This window comes from Schistocerca gregaria, chromosome 7 (genome assembly GCF_023897955.1).
Source record: "Schistocerca gregaria isolate iqSchGreg1 chromosome 7, iqSchGreg1.2, whole genome shotgun sequence".
NCBI lineage: Eukaryota > Metazoa > Arthropoda > Insecta > Orthoptera > Acrididae > Schistocerca > Schistocerca gregaria.
In genome coordinates this window covers 344,556,890-344,569,530 of record NC_064926.1, presented here as the reverse complement: position 1 = coordinate 344,569,530, position 12,641 = coordinate 344,556,890, and the positions used below count along the sequence as shown (strand labels likewise).

Sequence of the window (12,641 nt, the reverse complement as noted above, 5' to 3'; positions counted from 1 at the left end):
ATGCAGATATGTGCTTATATTTGTGTACAGGGAGATACGTCGATGAAGCGAAGCAAAGATATTACCTTTCAGTGTTACGGTTTCGAAAGAGCTAGGAGGGCCAATTTGAGCAATCAGAAATTGAGAAATGGAACATTAAGTTCTTCTTTCCATTTATTTTTCGCCTCAGAAGGAGGCATTCAAAATAAAAGTCAATAAATACAACCAAGAAAAATCTGCGAGACAGTTACGTCTTCGTAAAGACAAATCAACAACCAGGTATATAGAGAAGGTCTACAAATCTACTGACACATAAAATTATAACCAGATAAAACTACAGAAACTTCTGTAAAAATGCTAGTTTGTAGAATGCTATAGTAGATTCGTGTACTGAAGGAATGTTTACAGACGAGAAAATGGGCATCGAGGGTTTGCAAAGAACAATGATGAAAACTGAGTTATGCAGTTCACGATGAAAATAGTGAACTTCTTCTACGTTGGTAACATGCGAGAACGAAATTAATTACTAAATTACGAAAACGACTCTTGTGTGACATTGCAGGAGAGTAATCGACGTACACATGTGGATGTCAGAAAAATCTGTTGTGGATGACTTTACCATTATCAACGCCTCACTGAGTTTGAACGTGATCGTGTAATACGCCTACGAGAAGCTGGATGTTCCTTCTACTATAATGCAGGAAGACGTGGCAGGAATGTAGCCATTGTACATGATCCCTGGCAGCGGTGGTCCCGGGAATGTACTGTTGCAAGTACACCAGGCTCCGGATGACCACGTGACACTACCGAAAGTGAAGACCGTCGTATACGGCGAATGGCTGTGTCGCATCGTACTGCATCTGTAGCAGCAAATCTGAGAAGTAGTCGGCACCACAGTCACACAACGAACTGTTACAAATCGGTTACTGTAAGGACAGCTCCGAGCCAGACGCCCCGTTGCCTTCCACTGACCCAATATTTGCCACATCGGTAGTGCGAAGCCAGAGCTCTTTGGCGGGAAGGGTGGATGTCTGTTGTGTTTTCTGATGAAATAAGGTTTTACTCGGTTCCAGTGATGGCCATGTGTGGATTAGAATGAAATCAATTGAGGGCCAACAACCAACATATCTGCGAGCTAGGCACACTGCACCTACAGTTGGAACTATGATGGAGCACTCTACCGTTATCCCACGCTCCCTGACTGCAAATTTGTACGTCACATTGGTGATTAGACCTGTTGTACTGCCATTCATTAACAGCTTTCAAGGGGATGTTTTCCAACAGGATAACAATCGCCCTCATACCGCTGTTATAACCAGACATCGTCTACAGATTGTCGACATGTTGCCTTGGTCTAATCAATCACCGGATCTGGCTCCAATTGAGCTCATATGGGAGATCATCCGACAACAACTCCAGCGTCATTCACATTCAATATCAACCGTTCTTGTATTGACGGACCAAATGCAACAGGCACGGAACGAACTGACATCCGGCACCTATACAACACAATTCATGCACTTTTGCATGCTTGCATTTAACATTCTTACGTTTACATCTGTTATTAATGTACCAACAATTTACATTTGCAACAGCTTATCCCGCGCTTACGTTAACCTGGGATCTAGGAATGTTAGTCGCTTAAATATGTTACATAGACAAATATATTTCCGAAATTTCATTACTGTACATTTATTATTTTTTGATGTTGGAATATTTTTCCGTCAGTATAGTAAAGAAAATCTCGAGTGTTCTATGTGTCTGAACAATGACGTGAAAGTAGCATGTCTATGGTCTAATTGCTCTTTTTGTCTTAAATTGTGAACAGCACTTAGAGTTACTAATATTTATCTTTACGAAAATATAATTACTGCTGATGTTGGAAGAGCTCATGAACTATTCATAATTAAAATCGATTTTCCGTAGCGAGTGACCTCCATTGTGAATAAACACCTGATAAAGTACGTAAACACTGATATAAACAGGCTGTTATCGATTGCGGTAAATGGCGATAAGACAGTCTGTTCCGTTGAAAAAGGTAAGAAGCTGTGCAAAAGTAGCCGTGGACCTTCTGTGAAAGATAACAAAATACAAAAATCAAAAATTTATAATGAGATCCACATACACACACTGTCTAACTTCGCTCTTTTTACGATTGTTGCAGCACGGGACAAACTTCACCAGAGAAAACAGTTTGCCCACTTAAGATTTCAGCTAGCTGCACATACGTGGATTTCTACCTCTCAGTATTTAAAAATCGTGAAAACCAAAACTTTTCTTTGATGCCAAGTGATATCCTAAAGGGACTGTTTGGCCAGTTCCCGGCCAATGTACCGTACGGTGTGGTTAGTATGATGTGAGATCGTGGATATTAGTGAATCAAAACAGTATCAACTCTTTATTTTTCCTCGTCGTATGTTCTGAATAGTACTTCTAAGTTTCTTAATTGTTTGACGGTTCATTTCGGACGTTGTTAATTACCTCAGAGCACTATTCAGGACACAAAACACCGTTGCCGCTGATACGGGAAGAGAGCGTATGTCTCGAATGTGGGGAAAGAGACTGAAGTCACTATATTAGTCAGATATCGTTATACTGTAAGTGTCCTAGGATTCAACAGCTGACGAGCAAAATGTCTCTGTGGTGAAGACCCTGGACACAGGGAGAGTATGATTCAAATCTACGTCAGGTTAAACAGTCAGTGACACCGGTGATTTCTTCTCATGTTCTTGTCCGACTAATGGCCACGATATCTAAGATACAAACATAATCACCTTACAACAACACTCAAGGTATAGGGAAAAATATTCAGGTTTCCTCTGATGCCATTCATTCACTGGCATTGAGGTTATTTCCAAAGTTGCTATGTGAGGGAACTGTAAAAAGTGTTTAGATTGACATATAGATGGAGTAGATATGAATGAAATTTCAGTTTTATTTTATGTGCAGGTACAGAGTTTAAAATAGTCTTGATGCGTGTCTTTCGTTCAAAGAATAAAACAGGATTACTATACCGACGTAAAATATTTTATTTTGTATGGTACATGGACAACTGAAGACATATACAATGGTGGCAAATGCTTATATAGGCTCTGGGCAGCTGAATTCAAAGCGGCTGTGCTTCTTTTGATAATGATCGACGAGAATGACAATCGAAAACTGTAACCACAGAGCCGGCCGCGGTGGTCTCGCGGTTCTAGGCGCGCAGTCCGGAACCGTGAGACTGCTACGGTCGCAGGTTCGAATGCTGCCTCGGGCATGGATGTGTGTGATGTCCTTAGGTTAGTTAGGTTTAAGTAGTTCTAAGTTCTAGGGGACTGATGACCACAGCAGTTGAGTCCCATAGTGCTCAGAGGCATTTGAACCATATTTTTTTGTAACCACAGAAGAAAAATTCGCTGATTGGTATTGGAGAAACCACAATTGAAGTTTATGTTAAAGCTCATATATAGGGTTACTAGCAGAACGATTAGAGTATTATTGCAGTGCTTCAATTTTTATTTCCCAAGACCGGTTTTGAATTGCCCAGCTGTTCGTCGTCAAATGGTAGATGCATTTAATTAATGTTTGGAACACTGTTGTAGTTGCGTAACTGTGGCAACACAGAAAAACGAAACATGTATAAGGAGCGTTTTCTGGTTGCTGTATCAGTTTGTCATTCTGCATTTAGACGCTCATTCAAGATTATGCGAAGTGATTTACTGTTTTCTGGTGGGCTAGTTTGATACTATCAAGGAATATTGGAAGAACTGTCTCACAAAATGTTCGCTTACGAACTTTCGACATCATACGAGGATACCTGTGAGTTCTTAGGATTGTGTTGAAGGCCCAGGTGTTTTTGTACAAGGCGATACAGATCATAGCTTTTATCACTCCAGTTACGACAACGGAAATGATCTTAAATGATCTTAGTGCTGGAACTTAAATACAACCGGAATCCATCTGCATGTAAAGAGTTGGCAGAAGAACACAACGTAGATTGAATATCTTTGATATTCAGTGACAATAGCCGTGAAGCAATGGGGGTCCAGAGAGCACATGTTTCCACGATTAATTCTCTGGCCAACAGACGACTCAAAGTAGCCACTTAAGAGGCAACCATTTTTTATTCGTGGGTGTGGGATAATCACTGCGGAGAGATATTATTGTGTGGCCACTATTTTTGTGACGCACTTGTTACCCCAAGGTATATGTTTCCCCATAACTACAACTTAAGGTGTACAGATAGGAATTTTTGGCTTGGTAAATGGAGAGGAGGAAAACAACTACGAAGTCGCCAGCGTTTGCCAACATATTCTTGTAGGGTGTATGTGGAAGTCACGTAATTAGAAAACGTAGACTTACCTTCGCGCTTAACGAAGAATGCTACGTAGGTAGACCCAATGAAGGGCAGAGGTACGAGACCAGGAAGCTTCTCGAACTCTCTCCAGAACAGTTTCCTGGAGATGATGCTTGCAGAGACTGCGATCACAAAGACCGCTATCAGCAAAGTCGCTACGTCCAACATTTCGCGAAGGAAGTTCCTGCCAGCAACCTTCGCGCGTACTGACTGGTACGATGCAGACCGGCTCTTTTCAAGGCTGCGCGCGGTCGACCTCTGTACCATATCAAGCGCCACGCCAACAGGCAAGTGACAGTGACGTTGCGTTCTGCAGGCGGTGTTTACAAAACACGAGCTCCCGCATCTGATGCAGTATACGCCGAGAAGTTCAGATGCTCGGTAATTTAAAACTGCAGATACACTGTTTTTTAGCCCTGTTTGACACTGTACTACCTCAGAAAACTGATAAGTCCCTGTATGATTTATAATCTGGGACACAAAAATTAAGTTTGTCATGGATATTTCTTTTTTGTTCAGATAACTTACGGGACAGCAGCCGGATGACGTCGTCGACAACCGCCGGTATTTCGAGAGGAGGACACCCTGCCATTTTCAAGGCAAAAATGCAGCAAGTAACCTCTCTGTAAGGGAATTTAAATAACGTTTACAGAGAAACACTAGCGCAATCACAGACGAAAGATGACCGACGTCAGAAGTTATCGATGGTAACATTAACTATCAACTAAATTGGAAATTTGTGGTAAGGCCTATGGGACCAAACTCCTGAGGTCAGTGGTCCCTGGCCGGCCGAGATGGCCGAGTGGTTCTAGTCGCTAGAGTCTGGAACCGCGCGACCGCTACGGTCGCAGGTTCGAATCCTGCCTCGAACATGGATGTGTGTGATGTCCTTAGATTAGTTAGGTTTAAGTAGTTCTAAGTTCTAGGGGACTGATGACCTCAGAAGTTAAGTCCCATAGTGCTCAGAGCCAGAGCCTCATCGGTCCCTAAGTATCCACACCAATTAAACTAACTTACGCTAAGGACAACACACACACACACACACACACACACACCCATGCCCGAGAGAGGACTCGAACCTCCGACGGGGGGAGCCGCGCGAACTGTGACAAGACGCCTCTGACCGCACGGGTACCCCGCGCTGCAACAGGTGAGGTAGCATGAACTATGTCCCTCTGGTTTTGACGGAGCAGGACTCCATGCAGAATTTTTTTTAAAAAGCGCCATCTCTATTGATAAGATTACTTAGAATTAAATTTCAACATCTTCCTTAGTAACACTATGCAAATAGCTCGAGGTGCACCCCTGAATCCCTGTATTGTTATGTTCCACACGACAGGTGCCAAGACAATGGTCCGCAATGACGTATTTGTTGGGCTGTTGTAAGAGTGTGTGCCGTTTACCCTCAGTACAGCAGTCCTCCATAGTCCCGATAGTTTGGAGAATATATGGCATGCACGAACTACAAGGAATATGATAGGCAACGCCTTACACAAACAAAGACCATTCTTTACGCAACTTAAAAGAATCTGATCTTAGATGGTGGTCGACAAACACACTTAATATAATTTTCTTACGTTTCTACGCAAAATATCCTATTCGAAATACTCTATGCGTAACGCAAAAAGGCAGTAGATTTTGGTGCACAGTTGGTCGACAGCGCACGTCCGACCTGTCTTATGCTATAACAGTTCTGATGAAAGAAGGCTTCGAGATGGGCAACCTCAGCTTCTAAACATTCATGGTGGTGTCTGTTTGTACTATATCGTGTCTCCCTACCACTTTCGCGCAACTTCGCTCTGAACGTGTTTTTTAGGGAATTAACTAGTTTGAACCTGGGACCTGTTGCTGGTAAGGAGACGCCAGACCACACATGACATGTAGAATTCAGAAGAGTTCAGCGAGACTAGCGATGATATAACCAAATACTAAATGATCTCAGCGTCAGCTCCACTGCACTCCCTGTAAAAGAATCTTAATACTAACTAAATTTAGTGGAAGGGGTTCAAGGCTTTCCTATTTTTAGTTAGCTGGTAAAATAACGTCGAAAAAACAGTTACGTTTACCATTGGAAATTTTATTCTACTCACAAAACATCGTTAATAAATTCCACTATTGATAAAAGGAAGTGTTTTAATACAGGATGGTAAAAACCAACTGCGTTCAACAAAAATGTGAACTAATATTCCCTGAATGGGTTTCCAAGTTCTACAAAGAATCGAAGGATGACCTATGGCATATCACATCTATAATCTAGGTGTAAATTAAGTTTCACAAAAGAGAAAACTATCAAAATGGTCTACAGTGACCCTCAATTATCTTTAAATACTTATCTAACTTGTCGTAAAGTACAGTGGCTGATGTGGTTTCTCAATAACTATATAACAGAAAAATCATCGCGTTTCAGATCTTTACTTCAAGTGGCAAATGTCAACACCATGAGTTTTAATTAACGATCGACACTAGTATTACGCAAAAAAGGGGGTGTAACAGATGAGACTTCTGCAGTTCTGAGTGAAGCCTTGTGCGCTCAAAAATGCGGCATCGCGTGCGTTCATTACCTTGTCGGTGTTTAGGCAGCGTCAGGGCAGCGGCGGACAACACAGAACCGCTCACCTTGCCATCTCGGAAGCAACTCTCTCCTAACTTCTCCTTACTACAATTTACCGAAGTTGGTTTAAAAAAAAAAACTATCTGGCTGTGTTTTTATCTGACCAATCAGGGTCTCAATGTTAACCTTAAGCTCCGCCTACAAAAATTCTGTCTATCCAATGAGAAACGTTATACTTTTCGTGGTGGGGCAATGTTTTTAATGTTTGCAACGTAACAGAGACGCTAAAAAGTCTCACGCTAAAACCTGCAGCTGGTGTGGTCCTTTTAGCGTTATCGTAAGATCTGTACTGTTCTTCTGGAGGTCTCTATCTTTTAACATGGGCTGGAGGGTGGTCCTAATGTAACAGACACGCGAAAAAGCCTCACGCTAAAACTTTAGGGTGGTAGTGGCCCTTTTTGTGTTATCGTAAGATCTATACTGATTTTCTGGAGGGCTCTAGCTTTTAACATGGGCTGGAGGGTGGTCCTTGACGTAACAGAGACGCGAAAAAGTCTCACGGTAAAACGTGCGGGTGGTAGTCTTAGAGGTAGGCTGCCGACGTGGGTGTCCAGTCCGTCCCTTATCGTAGGGCCTTCTAGCTTAACACGGTTCTGCTCTCGGCTTCTGTTGTCGTTTCTCCCCTCGGAACTGCTTCGGTCTCACGGTGGGAAGGTACGACATGCATTTAGGCATTCTTGTGTTAGTGTGTGTGCTCACTCGTTACTCGTATTACGTTGGTTATTTTAATGTCACTATTTATTCGGAGCTATGGGACATACTACTGGATTTGCTTAAAAATGTCAGGGTTTTCACGGAAGGTGTTGGATTTGCCTGACACCTTACAAGCTGACAAACTGTGAGGGTCCAAGATGACATGGACACTGTGAATCAAGGGTTGAAGTACCACTTCACGTTGAGCAGAATGGTGAAACTATCGGCCTGGAGATACAAGTCAGTGTGAGTGGGTTTGCTATAACGGCATATCCCAACGTACCATCCACCTTCATCCTGATCAACACATCAAAGAAGGGAAGACAGTTATCCTTTTCCATCTCCATCGTTAAACGAATATTCGGGTGGATTGAATTCAGGTGTGCTAAAAATGCGTTGAAATTCTGAGGGCCATGATGCCACACAACAAAAGTGTCGTCTACACATCTGGGAAACACGCTGGTTTCAAAGCCACCGACTCCAAGGCACGTTCCTCGAAATCTTCAATAAACAAATTTGGAATAATAGGTGAGAAAGAGCTTCCCATGGCAACTCTATCTGTCTGCTCGTAAAATAAATATAAATGTCGTGTGACGAGGGCATCCCGTCGGGCAGACCGTTCGCCACTTCGGTGACTTGCGCGTCTATGGGGATGAAATGATGATGATTAGGTCAACACCACACCCTGTTCCTGAGAGGAGAAAATCTGCGACCCAACAGGGAATCGAAACCGGGCCCTTATTATTGACTAGTCAGCTACCGGGGGCGGACTGTCTGCTCATAATGCTATTATGTAACTGGAGTCAACATATGTCGAAATACTTTCGTTAATTCACCGCCAAACCTAACGTGGTGCACACACCGACCTACTATAAGGTTCTACAGAGTAGCAAAGTGTTTTGCTACGCAATACGTCGGAGTACCAATGTTACAATCGGACGAAGAGGAATTCCTTCGTTGTGGACGTCAGGGAGAACACGTAACCTAAAGGGAACAACACAATTACAATTAAGACTATTGATAATCTCGTGCGATAGGCAACTTTTCTTCATGAGGCTGTCAGGCTTCCTCTCAACACTTCTTGTGTGGTCAGCACCGATCCCGCGATTCGCTGAATCAGACAGTAAACAATCCATCTTTTGACTGTAATTCTGCCTGTCCAAAACAACGGTAGCATTGTCCTTGTCCGCAAATAAAATAATAATATCTGGATACATCGGCGGTTGTAGACCATGTTACCCGACTTCGGTCCCGTACGTTATTTCAACATTATTATTATTTTAAAAATTACTACATGTAGTGGAAGGTCGGGTAGTAACGGACAGCAGATGGCATTGGACACGACCTGTTTCTAAACTCTGTCGCCAGTGACAGCGCCTGTCCCGCCACTGTAGTGTGAATGAAAACAGTGCTTTTCTGAGTGTCAACAAGTTATCTGTTCCTACTGAGTTTTGCGGTACACAAACTTCACTATCCAGTGCTGTGATTTGTTTGCAAGTGAGTAATACTGAATTTTTATGGTGCCTTTAGATACAACTGTTATTAAACTCTCTACTGCACGCTGGGACAAGCCATAAAAACGGCAGTGTTAAGCTACCACCCGAGTAGGCTCGGATTGTAACATACAAAGCAATTTCGAGTGGTACCAGAAGAAACAGATAGCATAAAAGTTTAAATTTATACTTTTTCTCTTTAACAGCGAAAGATGGAGACGTCATGACGTAAACGGAATGAAAATATCGTGATGGAAGCTGTAAAAAATGTCGGTCGTCTTGAAATAACAGTCAGGGAAGCGAATGAGAAATGCAGTTCCAAGAAGTACGTTAGGTCATAGATTCAAGGCTTTGCGGAAAAATAGAACTAGAACTGTTTTATGGGATAATAAGTTATTTCCGAGGAAGTCCAGTGACGAAAGAGAAACGTAACTGCACGATCAGCTTCAATACTTATACAGCCAGATTATACGTTTGAATGAAGACATGATATTAAATATAGTGTACAGAAGATAGGTATTAAATCCAGTGAACAAATAAGCAGAGCAACCGAAAATAAAGCATCAGTACAACAAGGAGAAGATGAAACCGAGTAAAGACTTTGACTAGGATTTTATGAAAAGACTTGAAGACTGAGAACAGCGGAATCTACGAGTTTTCAACGGTCAGCAGGCTTCACAAAGGAACAAGTGGAAAAGTTCTTTGACAGACTGCGTGATCTGAGGGTCACGTTCAAGTTTGACTATTTACGATAGAACTGAAACGTTTTTGCTACAAATATGACTCTTTTACACACTACAGCTTCATATTCCATACAACCCGCCAAAAATTCAAATGGCAGAAATGAAAAAGTTAGAAAAAAAAACATTTAAAAAATCATGAAAGGTACATTCTTGTAGCATCGAGCCCTATAATTCAGTCAAGTTGCCTATCACAATATCGTTTAGCGTGAAGAATGTGCCAATACAATCACCAGAAAAAATGTCAAACAAGTTTACGTGTCCGACAGTACCCGACCTTCCTCTCTCCTATAGCCTATGGGCAGGATGAAATGAAAATAAGAGAAACGGTCACATCAATACACAGCTGCATCGCAGAAATGTACTCTCGGATGTCAATCAGTGCCGTATTAAGCTAGGCATCAAACTTCAGGATATGAAACAAAAAGCACTAAAAATTTTTTTTCGGTTTTATTTGGGCAAATTTATAGATAACAGTAGTAAAACCAACATTTCTTAGCACATCACATTCTATGTTTATTAAGGTGAGATCTTTTAGAAGTTATTGTCGAATGGTGTTCCTGAACTCATTTTTAACACATTGTAATATTGAAAAAGGATGTTCTGCACTGCAGTTGATGTTATTCAATTTGTAAATTTGGAACACATGATTCTAATGAATTTTCTCTTAAAACTTTATAAAACTGAAGTTTCAGGGCTCGCGCTTTTTACTGTCAACAGCAGCAGCCACATCTGTCTTGAACAGCTCGGCAAACTACACAAGTTCTTCACCTAAGTTTTTTTCCAAGTCATCTGGATAAGCACTGACGATAACTGGATTTCTTCTCATGATCTCTTCTGCTATAAAAGAATTAAATTTCCAAGGTATTGCAAATACGGTGCTCACTTGATGGGACGCTTCCATTCGTTTAGTTCAAGGACACAACACATTTTCAGCTATGACAATGAACACCTGAATTTCAAAATGTTGTCCAGGTGGTCGATTTTCTGTTACTTCATGTAGTTTAGGAGAGCCACTGAAATGGTCGTACTTTGTATTTCGCTTGCTCTTATGTAGTTCTGAAGTATTTTGCTTACTTTCTTCACTGGTCGGTACTTTTGCTATTCCTTCCTTATCTGAAAATGTGGACTGGATTGTGTGGATGTACCCGCGTAACGATTTATAGAGGCCATATCCCGTGTTAAGGTCTTGATCAGACGACTGCTGTAAAACCATACATAAGTGCCTTCGCAGCATTTGCTCGGGCAGACCACCTAGTGTCCGACAGCATTTTCAAAATCGGAATATCTGAATTTTTGAATTAGTTTCTTTCAGCACTTTCAAAACACGACTCCATCTAGGTAGAAGTGAAAAAAGATGCCTAGAGACTTTCAACGAAGAAGAAGAAAAATAATGTTTCTGTGCAGCATTCTACAGCGCACTTGGCAACCAAATGTAATGAATGTGCAAAGCACTGAATGTATTCTGAATTATTATTATTACTCTTATTATTATTATTATTATTATTATTATTATTATTGTTATTATTATTATTATTATTTTCGACTATTCCCATTTAAAGAGAGCGTTTTAACTTGAATTCCTTTATGACGATGGTTTATGTTTTTTCTGAGCCCAAATTTTCTTCATGTGTTCACGTGTTGTTTATTTCGCTCCTCTGTATTCTGAATATTTATTTATACTCTTAATACGTGCTTCTGAGCCACTGTACTTCCCATTCATGTTGCTTTGCCAACGACAATGTTTGATACCAATGTTGTTTAAAAAAATTACGAAGTATTGGGCGAGTTGTTTAGCTGCATGGCCTTCCATGTCCGAGAACTTTACAAAACTTTCCACTAGTCCACATGGCAGGACATAGCGCATAATAAGAGCCAGCTGGTCTACATACGATACATCTGACGAGGAATCCAATGAAACAGAATAACATTTCAATTTCTTAATTTCACAAATAATATGACGACCGCTACGGTCGCAGGTTCGAATCCTGCCTCGGGCATGGATGTGTGATGTCCTTAGGTTAGTTAGGTTTAATTAGTTCAAAGTTCTAGGCGACTGATGACCTGAGAAGTTAAGTCGCATAGTGCTTAGAGCCATTTGAACCATTTTTTTGGTGCAATTAGGTCGACAAATCCCTTGTATGAATATGTGTTAGGCAAGAAAAATGTCAAATTTGGCTGTTAATTCTAATAAACCTAAAAAATTTCCATTGTGAGGTGATGTAATAATTTCATCACTATCCAAAAACGTAAGACCTCGTTTTGCTAAAAAAGATATAACTGCTGTAATTCCTTCTATCAGTTTTCGCCTATACCTTTGTTTGGTCCTAATTAAATACTTTATTATTGGCATTCAGAAGAGTCTATTGTAACTGATTGGGTTACTACAACTAGAACGGATGACAGAAGAGAATTCTCTGGTACTTTTTGCGATTTTGTCAACATAGGACGCATAATGCATGGCATGGGCAGCGCTCGCTTTAAAAATGAGCTAAAACTATTACTACATACTGGAGGTTTGGAGACCACAGTATTTTCCATTGAACGGCCAGCTTGTTAGATGTTTTTACACCTAGGTGGGCGGGGGCTCGTAGCGTTTGCTAACTCTTTTTACTAGGCTAATGTGGCACTGATGCCAACTATCATATAAATGACAAATGACATCCTGTTATATTGTTCCAAGCACCTTCTGTTGCTACGCGGCAATGGTTCTTGCAGGCTTTCGGTAATGAGTAAGTTCCTGTTTCGTCATGCCCCATATGTGCTCAATTGGCGAGAGATCTGGT

General features: G+C 41.3%; 1 protein-coding gene across 1 annotated transcript in view; it reads right to left on the bottom strand.

Moving 5' to 3' along the window:
* The window catches only part of LOC126282394 (uncharacterized), a 370,909-nt gene that overhangs the window by 67,013 nt on the left and 291,255 nt on the right, over window positions 1-12,641 (bottom strand). Inside the window, exon 13 of the mRNA XM_049982052.1 lies at window positions 4,324-4,628. Within this exon, the coding sequence (XP_049838009.1) occupies window positions 4,324-4,628 (305 nt within the window). The remainder of the gene's footprint in view (window positions 1-4,323; window positions 4,629-12,641) is intronic.